Raw genomic sequence first — 24279 nt, 5'->3', positions numbered from 1 at the left:
AAAACCTTGTTCCAGCTGTAGCTTTGTCACTTTCAATCAGATTTTGATCAAACTTTATTTGAGCTTCATAAGTAGGTTTTGCTTAATTAAAAGAAACGAATCATAGCTTCATTGGAGCTGAGTGCCTTGGAGTTGCACAGAAGGCAATGTCATGAAAGTTCTCATTGTGTAAGTAATAATTAACAGAATGGACACAGTGAGCCTTTGTCAATATTAATTTAGCTATGGAGTTCTTGTTTCTGATTGATTGTACATGAAAAGCATGTCTTGTTATTGCAAAGTGGATATTGATACCCGAGAGCAGATTATTTCAAGACACTTGATAGCTTTATACTTCAAGTTTGCATGGTATTGAGTTGTAAGTGAGCAGCAACGGAAATAGAGCTTGCTTATGCCAGTAATAGTTACTGCATCTTGGATGTGATTCAGACATACCTATTTGCATAATTACAAATTTTGGAATACTGGGCCTCACCCTTGATTGCACTTGCCATTAAAGAAATGGAAAATATTTATGTTTGTCAAACTATAAAATATTTCGTTAAGTTAACTCTTAATTAATGTTTCTGCCTGCAAGGCCTTTCAAAGAAATTCTTGTTTCATTTTTAGACCTTACATTGTTGATGTGATGTATAGAATAACGTTATACAGGAAATGATGTTTGAATTTTAAAGAAGGCCTTAAACCCAAAACCTTAAGAAAGAGTGAACTAAAGAATTTGTACAAATATATCCCCTAAAGAATAATGACAGTGGTATATACTGGTACTTTGTCACAATGATAATTATGTCCCCCTTCGAAGACATGTCGGTCCGTCGGTAGACCAAAGCTTGTCTAAGTGATAACTCTACAATTTCTGGACATATGAGCATCACACTTTACATAAAGGTTGGGCCTGACCAGTAGATAACCCCTATTGATTTTGGGGCTCATCGGGTCAATGGTCAAAGTCACAGTTACATGTAATGGTAAAAGGTTGTCAAACCTTGTCTGAGTGATAACTCAACAATGCCTAGACCTATGGTTATCAAACTGACATGAAGGCTGAGCTTGACCAGTAGATGATACCTATTGATTTAAGGGGTAATTGGGTCAAAGGTCAAGGTCACAGTGACCTTAAATGCTAAAAGGTTGTCTGAGTGATAACTTGACAATGCCTGCACCCATGGCCCTAAAACTTGGCTTGGAGGTTGGGTCTGACCAGTAAATGACCCCTTTTGATTTTAGGGGTTTAGGGTCAAAAGTCAAGGTCACAGTGACCTTGAACACAAACTCGGCAATTCCTGGACCTATGGTCATCAAAATTAGCCCTGACCAATAGATGACCCCTATTGGTTTTAGGGGACATCAGGCCAAAGGCCAAGGTCACATTGACCTTTAACAAAAAAAGGTTAACAAAGCTTCTCTGATTGATATCTCAACAATGCCTGGACCTATGATCATCAAACTTGACATGGAGGATGGGCATGACCAGTAGATGACCCCTATGGATTTTAGGAGTCATCAGGCCTAAGATAAAGGTCACATAGACCTGACCAGTAGACGACCCCTTTTTATTTTAGGGGTCAAAGGTCACAGTGTCCTTGAACGCAAAAAGCTTGTCAGTGTGATAACTCAAGAATGCCTGCACCCATAGCCAAACTTCACATTTAGGTTGGGGGTGGCCGGTTGATGATCCCTATGGATTTTTGAGGTCATAGTGTCAAGGTCATAACTCATATTCATCATTAAAATTTACGTCATATTTCCTTATTCCCTGCTGCTAAGAGGATATATTTTATCTGCAAATTTCAGGCATCATCTGAGCATGATTTAAAAACTGTACCTACTATCCTGACACTTTCAATGGTCATAATCTTAAAACTGCTTCAAAGGCATCCAATGGCAATGACAAATCAGCTGTCATTTCGTTCTATGCAAATTTCATTCAATTGTCCAAATAATCCTGCCAACATGGCCCACTGGGGGGGCATAATGTTTGACAAACATCTCTTGTTATTATAGTTATTATGCCTCCCTTCAAAGAAGAGGGGGTATATTGCTGTGCACATGTCGGTCGGTCAGTCCATCCGTTAGTAGACCAAAGCTTGTCCAAGTGTTAACTTGACAATTCCTTGACCTATGGTCATCGAAATTGACATGAAGGTTAGGCCTGACCAGTAGATGCCCTCTATTGATTTTAGGGACAATAAGGTCAAAGGTCATGGTCACAGTGACCTTAAATGCAAAAAGGTTGTCAAAGCTTGTCTGAGTGCTAACTCAGCAATGCCTAGAAGAAGACTGTCACAAGAAAAGACTGGTCAAGGCCATAATTTTGTATGACTCTACTAACTTTGCTCTTTGTTCCCATCTGTTTGGCATACTATTCAGTTTACATTCAGGAGCAGTGTGTTTGACCATTCACAATCCAGGTTCGCATTTGTTCAAATGTCACTGGCTTAGATTTCATGTAGGCTTCTCTTTGTTTGTCATAACAAAAACATCTTTTTGGTCTGTTTAAAAGTTATAATTGATCCTTCAAAGTCATATTTAAAATAATTTATTAAGAGCAGACTCATTTATTGGAAATAATCATGTGACTATTTCAAAGACATTTGTTAGGTTGTTTTTCTTTCCAAGAAAGACCATAAGGTGCTTTCTTGGCCTTGCATCAGTTGCTAGTTCAGCTGTTGCCTCAGCTTTGCTGAGCAAATTTCTTCAATGATGGCTTAAACTAGGTATTTCCATTGAACTTATAATACCCTTGTATCTAATGACAATATAAACATGATTTGCAAGACACTCTGGCTGGAATATTTGTTATGTCCAATGATAAGCCATGCAAGGCACTCTGGCTTGAATATTTGTGATTTCTGATGATCAATGTTGCAGGACACTCTGACTCATATTTATGATGTCTGATGATCAGTGTTGCAGGACACTCTGGCTCATATTTATGATGTCTGATGATCAGTGTTTTAAGGCTTGAATATTTGTTATGTCCCATAATCAGTGTATTGCAGGACACTCGAGCTAGAATATTTGTTATACTTCATGATCAGTGTATCAGGCACTCTGGTTTTAATATTTGTTATACTTCATGATCAGTGTTGCAGGACACTCTGGCATGAATGTTTGTAATGTCTGATGATCAGTGTTGCAGGACACTCTGGCTTGAATGTTTGTAATGTCTGATGATCAGCGTTGCAAGGCACTCTGGCTTGAATGTTTGTAATGTCTGATGATCAGTGTTGCAGGACACTCTGGCTTGAATGTTTGTAATGTCTGATGATAAGTGTTGGAGGACACTCTGGCTTGAATGTTTGTAATGTCTGATGATCAGTGTTGCAGGACACTCTGGCTTGAATGTTTGTAATGTCTGATGATCAGCGTTGCAGGGCACTCTGGCTTGAATGTTTGTAATGTCTGATGATCAGCGTTGCAGGGCACTCTGGCTTGAATGTTTGTAATGTCTGATGATCAGTGTTGCAGGACACTCTGGCTTGAATATCTGTTATGTTCAATGATCAGTGTTGCAGGACACTCTGGCTTGAATGTTTGTAATGTCTGATGATCAGCGTTGCAGGGCACTCTGGCTTGAATGTTTGTAATGTCTGATGATCAGTGTTGCAGGACACTCTGGCTTGAATATCTGTTATGTTCAATGATCAGTGTTGCAGGACACTGGCTTGAATGTTTGTAATGTCTGATGATCATCGTTGCAGGACACTCTGGCTTGAATATTTGTGATGTCTGATGATCAGCGTTGCAGGACACTCTGGCTTGAATATTTGTAATGTCTGATGATCAGCATTGCAGGGCACTCTGGCTTGAATATTTGTTATGTTTAATGATCAGTATTGCAGGACACTCTGGCTTGAATATTTGTAATGTCTGATGATCAGCATTGCAGGGCACTCTGGCTTGAATATTTGTTATGTTCAATGATCAGTGTTGCAGGACACTCTGGCTTGAATGTTTGTAATGTCTGATGATCAGCGTTGCAGGACACTCTGGCTTCAATGTTTGTAATGTCTGATGATCAGTGTTGCAGGACACTCTGGCTTGAATATTTGTTATGTTCAATGATCAGTGTTGCAGGACACTCTGGCTTGAATGTTTGTAATGTCTGATGATCAGCGTTGCAGGACACTCTGGCTTGAATATTTGTTATGTTTAATGATCAGTATTGCAGGACACTCTGGCTGGAATATTTGTTATGTTAAATGATCAGCATTGCAGGACACTCTGGCTTGAATATTTGTATTTGATGATCAGCGTTGCAGGGCACTTTGGCTTGAATATTACTTATGTCCAATTATCAGCTTTGCAGGACACTTTGGCTTGAATATTTGTTATGTCCGATGCTCAGCATTGCAGGACACTCTGGCTTGAATGTTTGTGATGTCTGATGATCAGTGTTGCAGGACACTCTGGCTTGAATATCTGTTATGTTCAATGATCAGTGTTGCAGAACACTCTGGCTTGAATATTTGTAATGTCTGATGATCAGTGTTGCAGGACACTCTGGCTTGAATATTTGTAATGTCTGAGGATCAGCGTTGCAGGACACTCTGGCTTGAATATTTGTAATGTCTGATGATCAGTGTTGCAGGCACTCTGGCAGGAATATTTGTGATGTCTGATGATCAGTGCTGCAAGACACTCTGGCTTGAATATTTGTAATGTCTGATGATCAGTATTGCAGGACACTCTGGCTTGAATATTTGTTATGTCTGATGATCAATATTGCAGGACACTCTGGCTTGAATATTTGTAATGTCTGATGATCAGCATTGCGGGACACTCTGGCTTGAATATTTGTTTTGTCTGATGATCAGTGTTGCAAGGCACTTTGGCTTGAATATTTGTAATGTCTGATGATCAGTGTTGCAGGACACTCTGGCTTGAATATTTGTGATGTCTGATGATCAGTGTTGCAAGGCACTTTGGCTTGAATATTTGTTATGTCTGATGATCAGTGTTGCAAGGCACTTTGGCTTGAATATTTGTTATGTCTGATGATCAGTGTTGCAAGGCACTTTGGCTTGAATATTTGTTATGTCTGATGATTAGTGTTGCAAGGCACTTTGGCTTGAATGTTTGTAATGTCTGATGATCAGCGTTGCAGGGCACTCTGGCTTGAATGTTTGTAATGTCTGATGATCAGTGTCGCAGGACACTCTGGCTTGAATATCTGTTATGTTCAATGATCAGTGTTGCAGGACACTGGCTTGAATGTTTGTAATGTCTGATGATCATCGTTGCAGGACACTCTGGCTTGAATATTTGTGATGTCTGATGATCAGCGTTGCAGGACACTCTGGCTTGAATATTTGTAATGTCTGATGATCAGCATTGCAGGGCACTCTGGCTTGAATATTTGTTATGTTTAATGATCAGTATTGCAGGACACTCTGGCTTGAATATTTGTAATGTCTGATGATCAGCATTGCAGGGCACTCTGGCTTGAATATTTGTTATGTTCAATGATCAGTGTTGCAGGACACTCTGGCTTGAATGTTTGTAATGTCTGATGATCAGCGTTGCAGGACACTCTGGCTTCAATGTTTGTAATGTCTGATGATCAGTGTTGCAGGACACTCTGGCTTGAATATTTGTTATGTTCAATGATCAGTGTTGCAGGACACTCTGGCTTGAATGTTTGTAATGTCTGATGATCAGCGTTGCAGGACACTCTGGCTTGAATATTTGTTATGTTTAATGATCAGTATTGCAGGACACTCTGGCTGGAATATTTGTTATGTTAAATGATCAGCATTGCAGGACACTCTGGCTTGAATATTTGAATTTGATGATCAGCGTTGCAGGGCACTTTGGCTTGAATATTACTTATGTCCAATTATCAGCTTTGCAGGACACTTTGGCTTGAATATTTGTTATGTCCGATGCTCAGCATTGCAGGACACTCTGGCTTGAATGTTTGTGATGTCTGATGATCAGTGTTGCAGGACACTCTGGCTTGAATATCTGTTATGTTCAATGATCAGTGTTGCAGAACACTCTGGCTTGAATATTTGTAATGTCTGATGATCAGTGTTGCAGGACACTCTGGCTTGAATATTTGTAATGTCTGAGGATCAGCGTTGCAGGACACTCTGGCTTGAATATTTGTAATGTCTGATGATCAGTGTTGCAGGCACTCTGGCAGGAATATTTGTGATGTCTGATGATCAGTGCTGCAAGACACTCTGGCTTGAATATTTGTAATGTCTGATGATCAGTATTGCAGGACACTCTGGCTTGAATATTTGTTATGTCTGATGATCAATATTGCAGGACACTCTGGCTTGAATATTTGTAATGTCTGATGATCAGCATTGCGGGACACTCTGGCTTGAATATTTGTTATGTCTGATGATTAGTGTTGCAAGGCACTTTGGCTTGAATATTTGTAATGTCTGATGATCAGTGTTGCAGGACACTCTGGCTTGAATATTTGTGATGTCTGATGATCAGTGTTGCAAGGCACTCTGGCTTGAATGTTTGTGATTTCTGATGATCAGTGTTGCAGGACACTCTGGCTTGAATATTTGTAATGTCTGATGATCAGTGTTGCAAGGCACTTTGGCTTGAATATTTGTTATGTCTGATGATCAGTGTTGCAAGGCACTTTGGCTTGAATATTTGTTATGTCTGATGATCAGTGTTGCAAGGCACTTTGGCTTGAATATTTGTTATGTCTGATGATTAGTGTTGCAAGGCACTTTGGCTTGAATATTTGTAATGTCTGATGATCAGTGTTGCAGGACACTCTGGCTGGAATAATTGTGATGTCTGATGATCAGCATTGCAGGCACTCTGGCTGGAATAATTGTTATGCCTGTTGATCAGCATATTAGATTAAAATGTTGTGACAAGACTGTTACTTCATCCTGCCTAGAGGGATTTTAGAACATTGTTGCACAGTTGCTAACCACAGTGAGATGAAATGTCAGTGCAAGAGACAGGTTCAAATTTGGAGATCAAATTTCATGCGATTCTGCACATGTATATAATTTTACTTTTTCCTGCTATTGATTTTTAATCAAATTAACCCAGATTTTTACAAGATTGAGGCATGTCACTGAGCAGTCCAAGGTCCCTTGTGTGAAAGTCAAGGTCACTCAATATAAAATATAAACATTTGCCAGTATGCTTTTCATCTGTTCTTCTTTGGGACATTTTAAAAGATTGATTAAGACAAAAGCTGATTAAATAAAGTGATAATTATTCAGGTTCCCGAAAAAGTAGCTATTGATTGAATTTCAGCTTAATGTTTTAATGGTCTCATGGGGCTATCTATAGCTAGGATATGCCACTGGTATAGCAGCTTGATGAATTTACAACTAACCAGCATATTAAAGACAGGCATTTGTGGGCATATTGCTACTTAACTACTATTAGGGCCTCTATTAAGGAGGGTTGGTTAAGGGAGGGAGGGAGCATTGGTATTCCTGTTTTTTTATTTATAAAGCAGCTGTGTTGTTTCATTCTTTCTGCCATAGTTATTATTTACTGGAACCATTAAGAATGTTAAGATAAAATGAGAACACATTATTTATTTGTATCATAGTATGATATATTATGTTATGTTGTGTTATAGAATGCCTTGAGCAAGCTGCAGATTGTATTCAGTGACAAAATGGGCTTTATGAGCAGACAGGCAGATGAACAAGTGAAGTAAGTTTCATTTAAAAAGGAATATATATATATTAATCTCTTAACAAGTAGTACAGATATTTTTGCAATAATAGGCCCTTAAACTGCTTCAAACCAAGGAGCAGTAAGGGGGCTTCACCCCTGTGACCTCAACCAAGATACTGCCCTTGATCCTGATTTATGGCTTGATAATTTGCACATGTACAGTGATGTGATAGCCAAACCATTTTTTCGCAGTCATGTCTTCAACATTTGCCAGATGTTGAAAATAGAAGAACCAAAATAAAATGGTCAGAAAGTTGTGTTTATTTAAAGTAAACAATAATTGATCAACAAGCATGGTTTTATGCCCACTCTATTTATATCTGAATCACCAAGTACTATGAATCAACTTCTTGTCCCTAATTGAGTGCCTATTTGTTTGTTGCAGTCAGGTGAAGGCAATGCGACGAGATGACAAGATGGTGCACGACCTACAGGAGCGGGCATTCTGGAGAGTGTTCAGACCGCCGGTATCTAAACACTTCTGTCATTTTGCTTGGGTTAGCTATGAAATAAGGTAGAGCAAAATTTGATGCAGCTTTGCACATCTGCTCTTTTGGTTTTTGGTTGGGATTGATAATAATGGTGTTTTTTCAAACAGCTAGACTAAATTGTTTAAGAATAGTCGAAGGAAAAAGATCCTGCCAGTGTTTTGTGCTAAGACATGCCATGAAATCCTATCCAATTTTCGATTATGAAGGAAACCCCTGTATGCCAGCATATACCTGGATTTTAGCAGCATATGCATTATGTTCCATTAAGTGGTTTTGTGCTAAGAGTTAAAGGGCTGACTTGGTTCTCCATGTAATTTTTGATCAGTTATCTGCTGTAACAGCTAATTCATTTAATGGCCATTACGACCAGCATGAAATTCAGGGGAGCAATGATTTTGGTCATTTTTCGGAAAAATCTTTCTATAGTGCATGTTTCTTGGGTTTAACGCTTCATCTCATTTTGTTTATTACGACACTTGTCAAAAATAAAACAATAATTTCAATAAAAGTTTATTATTAGGTATTGACATGATTTTCTTAACTATAAAAAGTATAATTATTAATTATCTAAGCTAAGCATTACATCTTTGATATTGTTTATGAACAATCTCCTTAACTATCTAAACCACACTCTTGAATTATGTTTAAAGATTGAAAACATCAAGTACAAATGTACTAACTATATTTCTTAGTTCCCCAACAGCTAAATATTTTCCTCACGCTGGCCAAATCCTAATAGCCTCTTATAGAACAATACCGTAATGAAGTCGTTTAATTTAACAACTTGATTACGGTATTGATTAGGATTTGGCTGGCGTGAGGATGTATTTTGACCCAAATAGAATCACAAACCCCAGTCAAACTTATCGACTACCGGCTCAAAATGTTATGACTCATGTATATTTAATAAATTGATACCGGGGAGTCGTTTATCTGTGGATGTCGAAAATCTGCTTAAAGGGGCTGTACTCTGTATGATAAAATAGCCGAAAAAAAAGAAAATTGTCGAACGCTGACATAAACTTGGCATCGATGTGTACAATGCATTGAAACTTACTAACTGAAGTACCACATAGTTTACAATTTATTTAAGTTTAGCAGTTATTTTGAATTTTTCCATTAAAATGATTACTGGGTATGTCTACCAGGTAGAATTCATTCCTTATGCGTGATTGGCTAGTCGGTGTTATCACGTGGTATTACCGAGGTTCCTGTATAGCTTAATTATGTAATTAATAGAGTTAACCATCGTAGCTCAGTGGATACTACGCTGGACTGCATTTTTGGCGACACGGGTTCGAACCCGGTCTCCGACACAATATTTTTTTACATTTTGGTATTTTTTTTTACAATTATGATATCAAAGGGTAACACATTCCATTAGACAATTGTCCTGAGATTCGTTACAGAAAAAAACTTTTTTTGGTGAGAATCTGGTGTTCTTTAAGGGTTCATTGTACTTTGCGCTCATTATAAATAGATAAATGAAGGGTCTTCGCATTGATATAAAAAGCTTAGTTCCTTCATTCACAGCAACATATAGTTGATTAACGCGAGATTAGCAGCATCAGTAGTAGTTATATGATAGTTAGTAGAAGGAATAGTAGTAGCTGTTGTTGTAGAAGTGGCAACAACATCAACAACAATTCAGCAGGAGGGGCAGTAGTTTTAGGGGTATCATCATCATCATCATCATCGTCATCATCATCATCATCATCATCATCATCATCATCATCATCATCATCATCATCGTGGTGGTGGTTGTGGTGGTGGTGACGGTGGTGTTGTGGCGGTGGTGTTGACAGTGGCAATAGCAGAAGCAGTAGTGGTAGTATCAACAGCAATAGCTGCAGCATTACCAGCTGTATTACTAAGACTTGAGAGCACACATATTAAATGACCAACATAGTTGGTTCTGTTCAGTGGGGTTAAATACCTATTTACAGTAACGATCGTTGGGAGTCATGTAATTATTTGGGGTGTGGGGGGGGTGTCAATATTTTACAGAAAATGAGTCACTCAAGGACAGCGACCATTGTCGTGATTTTATGTGTGTCAAAATATGTTCTTTCACTGGTCACGGTATGAAGACAATGCCAGATGAACACAAAACTAAGCAATTTTCTAGATTGAAACATTGCAAAAACAAATCACAATCAGTTATACGAAAATGCATTTTAAACGCCTCAGAATGTGTTCATGATGATATGAACAAAATTTAATGTATTTTTTCAAGTTTCATTTGTATTTTCCATTTTCCATGGTGTTTATGTATACTTATGAACTCAATATTTTTTACAGTGAAAAAAACAACAAAGCTTTAAAAATGAATAATAAGAGTGTGTGTTTTTAATAAAAAATGCGAACCCAATAAATCTGACATTTTAAAATCAATATCCATACGCCAAGTAAAGCATACCCTTAAATATAATTGACCTATGAGACGGCCAGATCCATATATAATGTAATATAGGTTACATTTTCATTCCAAATAAAACGGTTGATTAAGCATACCATTTTCATTAACATCTGTCATATGTCTAAAAAAATAATGTTACTCATTAAAAACAACATATTTTTGTTTCAGAATTAGTAAATAATAAGTTTTACTAAATTAAGTACTCAGTAATTATGTCTAACACTTGATACTTCTTCACGTCTTTCTGGACAAAATTAAATACATTCTTCCAAATCTTGACCCGAACTACAGCAACTCCCTAGATATGATAACATGATAAAACACATGGTCAGATTCTCCGTCAATTAGGGGTTAATGTGTAGCTGAAATTGACTCTCCTGTAGAAAAGAAAAGTGGAAAAATTGGCTGGTATTTCTTGGCATGCAAATATCTAGTATCTGCTGCTGCAACATTTAAGGCACTGAAGACAGCCCTTTGATTCCTCTTAATAAAATGTCCACTGCCTGCTAATGCAAGATTAGAGGCACTGTACATAGCACATTGACGCTTATTTTTAATGTGTCCCCTAACCACTGATGCATCATTACGGCACAGTGCATAGCACTCTGATGCAGAATTTTAACGTGTCCACTGCCTGCCAATGCAGAATTAGAGGCATTGTACACGGCTCTTTGATTCCTCTTAATAACGTGTCCACTGCCTGCCAATGCAAGATTAGAGGCACTGTGCACAGCTCTTTGATTCCTCTTAATAACGTGTCCACTGCCTGCCAATGCAGGATTAGAGGCACTGTACACAGCTCTTTGATTCCTCTTAATAACGTGTCCAGTGCCTGCCAATGCAAGATTAAAGGCACTGTACACAGCTCTTTGATTCCTCTTAATAATGTGTCCACTGCCTGCCAATGCAAGATTAGAGGCACTGTACACAGCTCTTTGATCCCTCTTAATAACGTGTCCACTGCCCGCCAATGCAAGATTAGAGGCACTGTACAAAGCTCTTTGATGCCTCTTTATAACATGTCCACTGCCTGCCAATGCAAGATTAGAGGCACTGTGCACAGCTCTTTGATTCCTCTTAATAACGTGTCCACTGCCTGCCAATGCAAGATTAGAGGCACTGTGCACAGCTCTTTGATTCCTCTTAATAACGTGTCCACTGCCTGCCAATGCAAGATTAGAGGCACTGTACACAGCTCTTTGATTCCTCTTAATAACGTGTCCACTGCCTGCCAATGCAAGATAAGAGGCACTGTACACAGCTCTTTGATTCCTCTTAATAACGTGTCCACTGCCTGCCAATGCAGGATTAGAGGCACTGTACACAGCTCTTTGATTCCTCTTAATAACGTGTCCACTGCCTGCCAATGCAAGATTAGAGGCACTGTACAAAGCTCTTTGATGCCTCTTTATAACGTGTCCACTGCCCGCCAATGCAAGATTAGAGGCACTGTACACAGCTCTTTGATTCCTCTTAATAACGTGTCCACTGCCCGCCAATGCAAGATTAGAGGCACTGTACACAGCTCTTTGATGCCTCTTTATAACATGTCCACTGCCTGCCAATGCAAGATTAGAGGCACTGTACAAAGCTCTTTGATGCCTCTTTATAACATGTCCACTGCCTGATAATGCAAGACTAGGGGCACAGTGCACAGCCCTTTGATGCTGATTTTCTATGTGTCCACTAACCACTGATGCATTATTAAAGGCACAGTACACAGCTATTTGATGCAGATTTTTAACCTGTCCACAAACCACTGATTCATCATTAAAGACACTGATCACAGTCCTTTGATGCGGATTTTTAACGTGTCCACTAACTACTGATGCATCATTAAAGACACTGATCACAGTCCTTTGATGTGGGTTTTTAACGTGTCCACTAAACACTGATGCATCATTAAAGGCACAGCCCTTTGATGTGGAATTTTAATATGTCCTCTAACCACTGATGCATCATTAAAGGCACTGATCACAGTCCTTTGATGCGGGTTTTTAACGTGTCCACTAACCACTGATGCATCATTAAAGGCACAGTGCACAGCTATTTGATGCAGATTTTTAACCTGTCCACAAACCACTGATTCATCAGTAAAGGCACTGATCACAGTCCTTTGATGTGGGTTTTTAAATAGTTCGCTAACCAGTGATGCATCATTAAAGGCACAGTGCACAGTCCTTTGATGTGGGTTTTTAAACTGTCCACTAACCACTGATGCATCATTAAAGGCACTAATCACAGTCCACTGATGCATCATTAAAGGCACTGATAACAGTCCTTTGATGTGGAATTTTAACGTGTCCACTAACCACTGATGCATCATTAAAGGCACTGATAACAGTCCTTTGATGTGGAATTTTAACATATCCACTAACCACTGATTCATCATTAAAGGCACAGTGCACAGTCTTTTGATGTGGAATTTTAACGTGTCCACAAACCACTGATGCATCATTAAAGGCACTGATCACTGTCCTTTGCTGTGGAATTTTAACGTGTCCACTAACCACTGATGCATCATTAAAGGCACTGATAACAGTCCTTTGATGTGAAATTTTAACATGTTCACTAACCACTGATGCATCATTAAAGGCACAGTGCACAGTCCTTTGATGTGGAATTTTAAAATGTCCACTAACAACTGATGCATCATTAAAGGCACTGAACACAGTCGTTTGATGTGGAATTTTAACATGTTGACAAACCACTGATGCATCATTAAAGGCCCTGATAACAGTCCTTTGATGTGGAATTTTAACATGTCCACAAACCACTGATGCGTTATTAAAGGCACTGATCACAGTCCTTTGATGTGGAATTTTAACATGTCCACAAACCAATGATGCATCATTAAAGGCACAGTGCACAGTCCTTTGATGTTGAATTTTAACGTGTCCACTAACCACTGATGCATCATTAAAGGCACTGATCACAGTCCTTTGATGTGGAATTTTAACGTGTCCACTAACCACTGATGCATCATTAAAGGCACTGATATCAGTCCTTTGATGTGGAATTTTAACATGTCCACAAACCACTGATGCATTATTAAAGGCACTGATCACAGTCCTTTGATGTGGAATTTTAACGTGTCCACTAACCACTGATGCATCATTAAAGGCACTGATCACAGTCCTTTGATGTGGAATTTTAACGTGTCCACTAACAACTGATGCATCATTAAAGACACTGATCACAGTCGTTTGATGTGGGATTTTAACATGTCCACAAACCACTGATTCATCAGTAAAGGCACTGATCACAGTCCGTTGATGTGAAATTTGAACATGTTCACTAACCACTGATGCATCATTAAAGGCACAGTGCACAGCCCTTTGATGTGGAATTTTAACATGTCCCCTAACCACTGATGCATCATTAAAGGCACAGTGCACAGACCTTTGATGTGGAATTTTAACGTGTCCACTAACCACTGATGCATCATTAAAGGCACAGTGCACAGCCCTTTGATGTGGAATTTTAACGTGTCTGCTAACCACTGATGCATCATTAAAGGCACAGTACACAGCCCTTTGATATGGAATTTTAACGTGTCCACTAACCACTGATGCATCATTAAAGGCACTGATAACAGTCCTTTGATGTGAAATTTTAACATGTTCACTAACCACTGATGCATCATTAAAGGCACAGTGCACAGTCCTTTGATGTGGAATTTTAACATGTCCACTAACCACTGATGCATCATTAAAGGCACTGAACACAGTCGTTTGATGTGGAATTTTAACATGTTGACAAACCACTGATGCATCATTAAAGGCCCTGATAACAGTCCTTTGATGTGGAATTTTAACATGTCCACAAACCACTGATTCATTAGTAAAGGCACTGATCACAGTCCTTTGATGTGAAATTTTAACATGTCCACTAACCACTGATGCATCATTAAAGGCACAGTGCACAGCCCTTTGATGTGGAATTTTAACGTGTCCCCTAACCACTGATGCATCATTAAAGGCACAGTGCACAGTCGTTTGATGTGGAATTTTAACGTGTCCACTAACCACTGATGCATCAGTAAAGGCACTGATCACAGTCCTTTGATGTGGAATTTTAACGTGTCCACTAACCACTGATGCATCATTAAAGGCACTGATATCAGTCCTTTGATGTGGAATTTTAACATGTCCACAAACCACTGATGCATTATTAAAGGCACTGATCACAGTCCTTTGATGTGGAATTTTAACGTGTCCACTAACCACTGATGCATCATTAAAGGCACTGATATCAGTCCTTTGATGTGGAATTTTAACGTGTCCACTAACCACTGATGCATCATTAAAGACACTGATCACAGTCGTTTGATGTGGAATTTTAACATGTCCACAAACCACTGATTCATCAGTAAAGGCACAGTGCACAGCCCTTTGATGTGGAATTTTAACATGTCCCCTAACCACTGATGCATCATTAAAGGCACAGTGCACAGCCCTTTGATGTTGAATTTTAACGTGTCCGCTAACCACTGATGCATCATTAAAGGCACAGTGCACAGCCCTTTGATGTGGAATTTTAACGTGTCCGCTAACCACTGATGCATCATTAAAGGCACAGTGCACAGCCCTTTGATGTTGAATTTTAACGTGTCCGCTAACCACTGATGCATCATTAAAGGCACAATGCACAGCCCTTTGATGTGGAAATTTAACGTGTCCACTAACCACTGATGCATCATTAAAGGCACTGATCACAGTCCTTTGATGTGAAATTTTAACGTGTCCACTAACCACTGATGCATCATTAAAGGCACAGTGCAAAGCCCTTTGATGTGGAATTTTAACGTGTCCACTAACCACTGATGCATCATTAAAGGCACAGTGCACAGCCCTCTGATGTGAAATTTTAACATGTCCACTAACAACTGATGCATCATTAAAGGCACAGTGCACAGCCCTTTGATGTGGAATTTTAACGTGTCCGCTTACCACTGATGCATCATTAAAGGCACAGTGCACAGTCGTTTGATGTGGAATTTTAACGTGTCCACAAACCACTGATGCATCATTAAAGGCACAGTCCTTTGATGTGGAATTTTAACATGTCCACTAACCAATGATGCATCATTAAAGGCACTGATCACAGTCCTTTGATGTGGAATTTTAATGTGTCCACTAACCACTGATGCATCATTAAAGGCACTGATATCAGTCCTTTGATGTGGAATTTTAATGAGTCCACTAACCACTGATGCATCATTAAAGGCACAGTGCACAGTCTTTTGATGTGGAATTTTAATATGTCCACTAACCACTGATGCATCATTAAAGGCACTGATCACAGTCGTTTGATGTGGAATTAAAACGTGTCCACATACCACTGATTCATCAGTTAAGGCACTGATCACAGTCCTTTGATGTGGAATTTTAACATGTCCACTAACCACTGATGCATCATTAAAGGCACAGTGCACAGCCCTTTGATGTGGAATTTTAACGTGTCCGCTAACCACTGATGCATCATTAATGGCACAGTGCACAGCCCTTTGATGTGGAATTTTAATGTGTCCACTAACCACTGATGCATCATTAAAGGCACTGATCACAGTCCTTTGATGCAGATTTTTAACGTGTCTGCTAACCACTGATGCATCATTAAAGGCACAGTGCACAGCTATTTGATGTGGATTTTTAACATGTCCACAAACCACTGATTCATCAGTAAAGGCACTGATCACAGTCCTTTGATGTGGATTTTTAACGTGTCCACTAATCATTGATGCATCATTAAAGGCACAGTGCACAGCCCTTTGATGTGGGTTTTTCACGTGTCCACTAATCATTGATGCATCATTAAAGGCACAGTGCACTGCCCTTTGATGTGGGTTTTTAACATGTCCGCTAACCACTGATGTATCATTAAAGACACTGATCACAGTCCTGTTAATGGGGATTATTAACGTGTTCACTTATGGCTGATCCAACATTAACTGCACTGTCCTTTGATGCAGATTATTGCGTGTCTAATGCAACATTTAAGGCTTTGTAGAAACACCTTTGATGCTTGTTATAACATGTCCACTACCTCCTGACGCAACATTTAAGGCACTGTGCACAGCACTTTGATGCAAATTAATAATGTGTCCACTAACCACTGATTAAGGCAACATTAAAGGCATTGAACAAAGTCTTTTGATATGCAATTTACACAGACCTTTTGATGCCTTTTAATAACATGACCACTACCCATCCCTCGTTCTCATTTGTCATACACAGAAAGTAAGGGAGCTGTTTAAACAAGACGGTTGGTTTTTAACCAAGAGTTAATACCCCTGTCAATTAATTTCACTGAATGTCGCTGCACAAAGTACATAGCATTTTCCTTTGTATGAATGCTTAACATTAATATCACGAACAATTTAATTTCTTGAAAAGTTATACATGTTAGGTATGGTGATAACATAGTAGGTATAAGTATTTGACTGCAATATACAACTGAAATGTGATGTTAATAGAATGAAGTATGATATAAGTGTTAATGTAGGTTACTTATGACATGTGTATAAGTGTCCTGTCGAGAGCCAATACTTGAAACCTTAGTACTTCAAAATAGACGCAAAAAGGAAGCAGTGACTTGAAAATGTTCATTTGTAAAAGTGGAACAACTTCCTGATCATTTTCCTGTTTTTTTTTTAAATTTCAAAGCAATACTAAGATATTTGTACAATTATCAGACTTTGAACTGTATAAATATTACATAATGCTTCTGAAAATATGGATACAATGCTGATTTATGTTTTTGAGCAGAAAATTAACTGATGGCATCATGGTATGGTCAGAAAATGTGTAAAACAGAAAGAGTTTTAACAAGGATGTTAATGATGTGTAAAATAGAGCTTTCCTGCTAGAGTAATGGGAGGCCTGAGTTGTGTTGCTAAAAAGCAAGAAGATGAAGTTGGTCCTGAGGTGGCGGGTGGGGAATCTTCAGAATACACCCTTCTGAAAGAGAGACGGGAATCCCAGAAACCTTGGAACAGGAACAGTACACATATCTATTGCGGTGAAAGGAAAAATAAACCAGATGAAGACAAGCCTCCAGATGATCAGGATGGTGCAACCTGTGATCAGGATAAAGACTCTAACAAAACGGAAGAAAGCGTGTTAATAAATGGTGACGTGGGTGGGGTCAGTATTAAGTCAGATGAAATAGTTTCATATAAAGCTGCTGGGAGAACAGAAAACATTACTAATGAAAGTTCGTCTGACTCTGATGACACTGATAATGAATCGAAGGATTCTGTACCAGACATTCATGGTTCAACCTCACCAATCAGATTCAACCCACCTCCACACATTGCTCCATTCAACCCAAAATATCTACGGCGGCCAAGAAGCCTTGATTCTGCTGAAAACTTTAAACCAAAATCAAAGTCAAGACCCCTCAGTTATAGTCCTGGATTACTTAAGACAAAGCATCCACGCAGCTTACATTGTATAACAGAGCAAGTTATCGCAGAAACTAAGCAAAGGCCAAGACAAAGGCCACAGAGTATGGACATGTCTGCTTTCTTTGAAGTGAAAGGATTCGATATCCATACACAGAAACTTAGGAGATTATTGACCCAGAAAACTCCAAAACGAAGTAGAGCAGAAAAGCAACAACACTTCAGTAATGCCTTATTGCCATTACAGGTGGAGGTGATATTTTAGATTTAGCAATGTGTTTCTCTTTTTATCGTTCTAATGATTTTTGCTAGATTGTCTTTTTTGCGTAGGCTATTTTGTGCATGCTTGGCACTAATTATGAAGTGAACTGTTTTTCCTTTGGCTTGATTTTATTGTGAAACAATATCATAGATTTGTTACTAAATTGCTTTTGATTTCACTAGGAAATCTGTATATGAAAATGTATGCCATTCCATATTGTTATTTACTTTCGCAGACTAAATGAATCCATGACCATTAATTTGAAATATGGCATATTTATGATAAACCTAAGTCACAATAACATGGCTTTCTTGAGTTATGTATTTTGATGGCATTTGGCCGTATTACATATACATGTAGCTATGCAAAAACTAACTTTGGCCATAAATCAAAAAGATATTCAAGATATATAAATGAGACATGGAAAAATAAAATATATTAACAGCACTGTGGTTTTCAGGAGAATAGTTCTTGATGTACTGAATACGGACAGGAAACAACCTCTGTCAGAGTCATTAGTTGGTCGTTGGTTTGTCTTGAATGCATCTGTAACAGCTCATATATTTCCTTGGAATTTTAATTAAAGATGCGGAATACATTACTCAAAATTAAAATGATACAAATGTAATGAATACAAATGGGATAAACATCTACAGATGTAATTATATGTTTTATACATGTATGATGATCATACAATAGTGGATGTCTCCTTACATTTGTGTGTCATATATACATAATATTATAATGATACCTCTACAGCAGAAATAATACCTGGATCCAAAGTATAATGTATACCTAGTTTGTAATGTAGTGAATCATAAATAACATTACAAAAATGTTTATGCAACAGTTTGATCCACTTCTTAGGGATATCATCATCATACAGACGAACAACTTGCCAACTTGGTCATTAAAATAAGAACTGATGTGTATTTTGGGGCTGAAAAGTAAAGTAATAGTCAATGGTAACTCTCTCTCTTGATCAATGTCTGTATTTTCCTATTACAGCCTGGGCAGGTGAAGTTCCTGGAGGAAGGTCCTAGCCGCTGCTTCCAGCCCAGTCAGATGCTACAGCGCAAACGCAAAAACAGGGAGCTTGTAGTCAAGGAAGTATGTAGGCTCTTTGTTAATGAATATTTGTGAATTTTCTTCTAAATGGTTTATGTGTTTGGTTGAATTTTTAAAGACAAAATTGCTATTTGAGGAGTTATTTAGAGAAAACACTGTAATTTTTACTACACAGCTTCACAAAATCAGCATTATTTCAACTGCTAGCTTGATCTGTAATCTATAGACCAAAATATACCTCTCTGGTATTGTGAAAGGTGCACATAAATGACTGAATAAATTTGCATTCAATAGATTATTGTTATGTTGGGTAATTTACATAAAGTTTCAGAACCATTACCTCGTTATTAAGGCAGAAAAAAACTAAGAGTCAAAGAGCAACATGCACAAGTGCAGTAGGCAAAAACCATTATCCTGACTTGAGTAATTGTTGATTTATCCACCCTTTGAATTTTACAATATGCATCAATATGGAAGCTGCTTGTCAAGGCAATAACTAAAAAACAACACTGAATGGATTTAAATCCTGTTGGAAGAAAAATTCAGTACATGTTGTGTAAATAGTGCAATTTCCTGTACTTTCAGCAATTTTAAGCATGGATTTCAAATAGAAAATTCTTTGTTTTAAGAAATAAAATGGCAAAAAACAACAGAAAATAATAAAAATTTATTTTGCGTAGACAACAAATCAGCATGAATCAAAAGCAAGTATATAAATATCATAATACATATATACTAGAACACTATCACTAACACAATCACCACATCAGTATAATTCTTAACCTTAGTTTTACTTAAAGAATGTGTTGATCTTCCTCTGTTTGGTGGATGCCCAAAGGTCAAATGCCTTGCAGAAGAAGTCCTTCATGTGGTCAAGATCTGGTGTGTTGACTGTTATTGTCATTATAGAGTATTTACACTGTCTGGGGTGAGTCTATTTCGGGATTTGGTTTTAATTAAGTTGTACTTGCTGAAACCTCTTTTACAGTCAGCAGTGGAGAGTGGCAGAGTGATGGCAAACTTCATGATCTTGCAGAGATTAGGGTAAGATGCCCCCAGTGTTTTGCTTGTGAGCACAGTCTCTGCCATGTTGGAGAACGTCATAGTCCGGTGGTTCTTGTCCATGTGGTGTTTGAATAAGGACCACTCACACTTGAGGTGTTTCTCACTCACTGTCATTGGTGATTGTTGGTTGGTAATGCTGGGGCCATGAGGTGTTTCTCACTCACTGTCATTGGTGATTGTTGGTTGGTAATGCTGGGGCCATGAGGTGTTTCTCACTCACTGTCATTGGTGATTGTTGGTTGGTAATGCTGGGGCCATGAGGTGTTACTCACTCACTGTCATTGGTGATTGTTGGTTGGTATTGCTGGGGCCATGAGGTGTTTCTCACTCACTGTCATTGGTGATTGTTGGTTGGTATTGCTGGGGCCATGAGGTGTTTCTCACTCACTGTCATTGGTGATTGTTGGTTGGTATTGCTGGGGCCATGAGGTGTTTATCACTCACTGTCATTGGTGATTGTTGGTTGGTATTGCTGGGGCCATGAGGTGTTTCTCACTCACTGTCATTGGTGATTGTTGGTTGGTATTGCTGGGGCCATGAGGTGATTCTCACTCACTGTCATTGGTGATTGTTGGTTGGTAATGCTGGGGCCATGAGGTGTTTCTCACTCACTGTCATTGGTGATTGTTGGTTGGTAATGCTGGGGCCATGAGGTGTTTCTCACTCACTGTCATTGGTGATTGTTGGTTGGTAATGCTGGGGCCATGAGGTGTTTCTCACTCACTGTCATTGGTGATTGTTGGTTGGTATTGCTGGGGCCATAGTGCTTTCCCAGGTCATGGATCTGTTGGTCTCCATAGGTGGCTAAGTCTGTGGCATTTTGTGGCAGATTCTCTGGGTTCAGCACTGCAAAGTTTGAGATTATGCCAGTGTCGGTGACCCTGGCCTCTAGGTTTTCGATGACGTGATTGATATACGTGCTGCGGATTTTTTCACTGGCGTCTATTTCTTTATTGGAACATTTGATGAAATTCTTGTTGCCATCATCTCCAAGATCAAACCCATTCTGGTACCCATCAGGTAGGCTGGCCAGGAAATCCTTTAGGTAGGGACCAGGGGTTGTTGTCATCTCCTGAAGGGACCGCAGAGTGGCTTCCAGAGTGAAGGTCTGCTGGGTCAGGTTGACATCTGTCATCTGGAAGACCAAACTCAATGTACATAACTTCGACAGCACATCTCGAAGCATGTACAACGTTGCCAATAACTTGTAGTTGCTGACAAAATTCAGCAAGCCAACAGCCACTGGGTCACTGTCCTCAGCTACCTCCATCTCAAGGCACGTAAGGAGAGCGTCGTAGTTGATGATGACAGCATCAACAGCTCCTTCAAATGAGAGCCAGCGTGTATGAAATGTCTGCTTGAATTTTCTTTCAGCCATTTCATACACTTCCTGAATTTTTTTTAGCCAAGACTGATGTTTTGGTGAATAGTTGTAATATTTGAAGATGGTATTGATCTTGGCCTGATATTTCACTAAATACTGCACCTTGTCTGCTGCTTGTCTGCTAGCCAGGGCCAGTCTATATTTGATGCAGTGGATGCTCAGAAGATGGGGATTTCTTCTTTTCAGGAGTGTTGTTAAGCCTTCATGTACACCTGTCATCACCATGCACCGTCAGTAGTGATGCAGCACATGTTTTCAAGGTTGACACCCCTTGACTCTAAAACTCTGCTTATCGTCTCACATAGTCCGGCGGCATTACATTCATCCCGATTTATTTCCGATACTTCAAAGAATTTTGTTTCAGCCCTGCCACGTTTTGCATAACGCACATATACAACAAGAGTCTTTTCATTAGACACATCCGTAGACTCATCGCACATCATGGTGTACATGTCGCTGTCTCTTGTGTCGTTGATCAGCTGCTGTCATACTACATCCCGAAGGGCTTCCTGCATCTCCTTCACGCTCTCGTGGTGCGCATATGGCAGGTTTTTGTCAGATTTCACCGCTGGCTGGAATTTGGAGACGTTGTGGTAGATGATTAACTTATTTAAATTGCTGATAGCGCTCGATGCGACGTTCCGTTTTGCCAGGTAGTAGAGATTCTGCATTATCCCCTCCACAAGATCGCGCTCCTTCTCGGCGGCTCGAACTGCAGCAACATCCATGCTTCCACTGGCTTCCTGTGCGGCAACGGCAAACTTGTGGTCTAAAGTCAAGGCATGTTTACGAATGGCGTCGGCTTTCATCTTGTCGCATCCCATGGTCCATACGTTCACCAGACCGGCTCTTTCGCATGCTTTTGCAGAACAGGAGTTGTAATGTTGTATTACAAACCGAATAAACGGATATGTCTGCAACCAAGTTAACTTGAAGTTTCTGGCGTTGTTTCGTGATGCAGTAAGTTTGTTGGGCCCTGCCAGTGATGATGAGCCTTGCTTTGCTGGTTGTGACGTAGTGGTGCTCGGCGCCGATACGCCAGAGTCATCAACGGCAGAAGGGGTGCATAGTGTGGCGTCCTGAAAATACATGTACATTATTTTGAATACTTATTTATTTGAAGAAACTAGAAACACATTACTATTGCCGAATAAACGTTGAAAACAATTGTTCTTATGAAGGATACCAAGTTTAACTTTTGAAAGAAATGAGCATAAAACACAATATTTCTGCCTGATGAGACTATAGTAGACAACAGCAAATCTTTTAGCATTGACCAATCATTTAATATTTTTGCGCTTTCTGCTTTTAAATACACAATTACAATTGTGTTGTCAGTAATTAATATTTTCCGTAAATGCATTATCTAGTAAGTAGTTAAAGGTTTATTAGTCAAAATTGACGTTTGTTACACATGTGTATGTATTGCTTTTGAATAAGAGTGTCACTTTAATTTATCGTCGAAAGAAAAAAACAGGTACCTTTTGCACATCAGCTTCCTTCTGTTTCTTTAGAGGAGTACAGAATGCAAACAGTGTTTGTTGGCGACAAGATCACATTCTGCTTTTCTTTTCTTAAGATTTTTTACATGTTGATCTCGTATTTTATCTTCGAATGTCAAAGAAGAAGTATTTTTCATAACTATATACTGCACACAGTATTGGCTTAATTGGCACTTACCTTTGAAAAAAAAGCTATGATAACTCACTTAATTAGATACATACTACAAAATGAAAAACAACACCAATGCATTTATAATAACACTTTATTGATGACATTATATCAAAGACAAACCGCCTTTTCATTGAAAGTCGCGAAACTACTATCAGAACAGGTTGATGAAAGTTGTTATGTGCCGACATCACGCACGTCGATTATTTTTACACCCAGGATATTCGTACAGCCATTGGCGATTGCATTCAAGCGACAGTGAAAGCTCCTCCTACCTACTATTTTTGGCAAGGGAATGCTCGCCACATGATTTCAGTGGCGCGTGCTATTATTCTTTTCTGCAATTCACATGATGACCATGTGTTTATTGGATTAATAAATGGAAAGTGTGCTGCAGTCATTGCACACATGGCTAATTATGGCCTCGGGTAAGATAATTATCAATACAGGCCTGCTGGTTTATGTTGAAACCTATGACATTGGGTCATAAAAGTGATGGAAATCATGAAAAAGCACGGTTTTGAACTAGATTTTAAGGAATCGCCAAAACTTGCAAAAAATTGATTTTAGTCGCCTTCTGGAATTTTTAATCGCCAATGGCAATTTGGGCGATTGATAATGCTAACATAGGAAGTAATAATTGAGAAGTAAAGGACCATAGCTCCGTCTTTGGTAGTTATAATTATTGCCCTATGTTCATTTTCATGCCCTCAGATGAGGCATAGTCCAACCATCTGTCAGGTCATGCGGGGAGAGACATTGATATTATAAAATGAATTGTCACATGTGTTCAGTACATAAAGACGACATGTCAAGTGCAAGACC

The 24279-nt window shown here is 39.0% G+C and overlaps 1 protein-coding gene across 5 annotated transcripts in view; it reads left to right on the top strand.

Annotated features, from left to right (window-relative positions):
* The window catches only part of LOC128208447 (regulator of G-protein signaling 6-like), a 72555-nt gene that overhangs the window by 22815 nt on the left and 25461 nt on the right, over positions 1-24279 (top strand). Inside the window, exons 6-8 of one of the 5 annotated variants that reach the window (XM_052912033.1) lie at positions 7586-7662; positions 8072-8153; positions 19275-19376. In XM_052912033.1, coding sequence (XP_052767993.1) covers positions 7586-7662; positions 8072-8153; positions 19275-19376 — 261 coding nt within the window. Of the gene's footprint in view, positions 1-7585; positions 7663-8071; positions 8154-17248; positions 18258-19274; positions 19377-24279 lie in introns of those variants that run through there. The other 4 variants (XM_052912040.1, XM_052912025.1, XM_052912019.1 and 1 more) reach the window with 4 other exon arrangements.

Source organism: Mya arenaria, chromosome 2 (assembly GCF_026914265.1).
Source record: "Mya arenaria isolate MELC-2E11 chromosome 2, ASM2691426v1".
NCBI classification, from domain to species: Eukaryota; Metazoa; Mollusca; class Bivalvia; order Myida; family Myidae; genus Mya; species Mya arenaria.
This window is presented reverse-complemented; position numbering and strand designations above follow the sequence as displayed.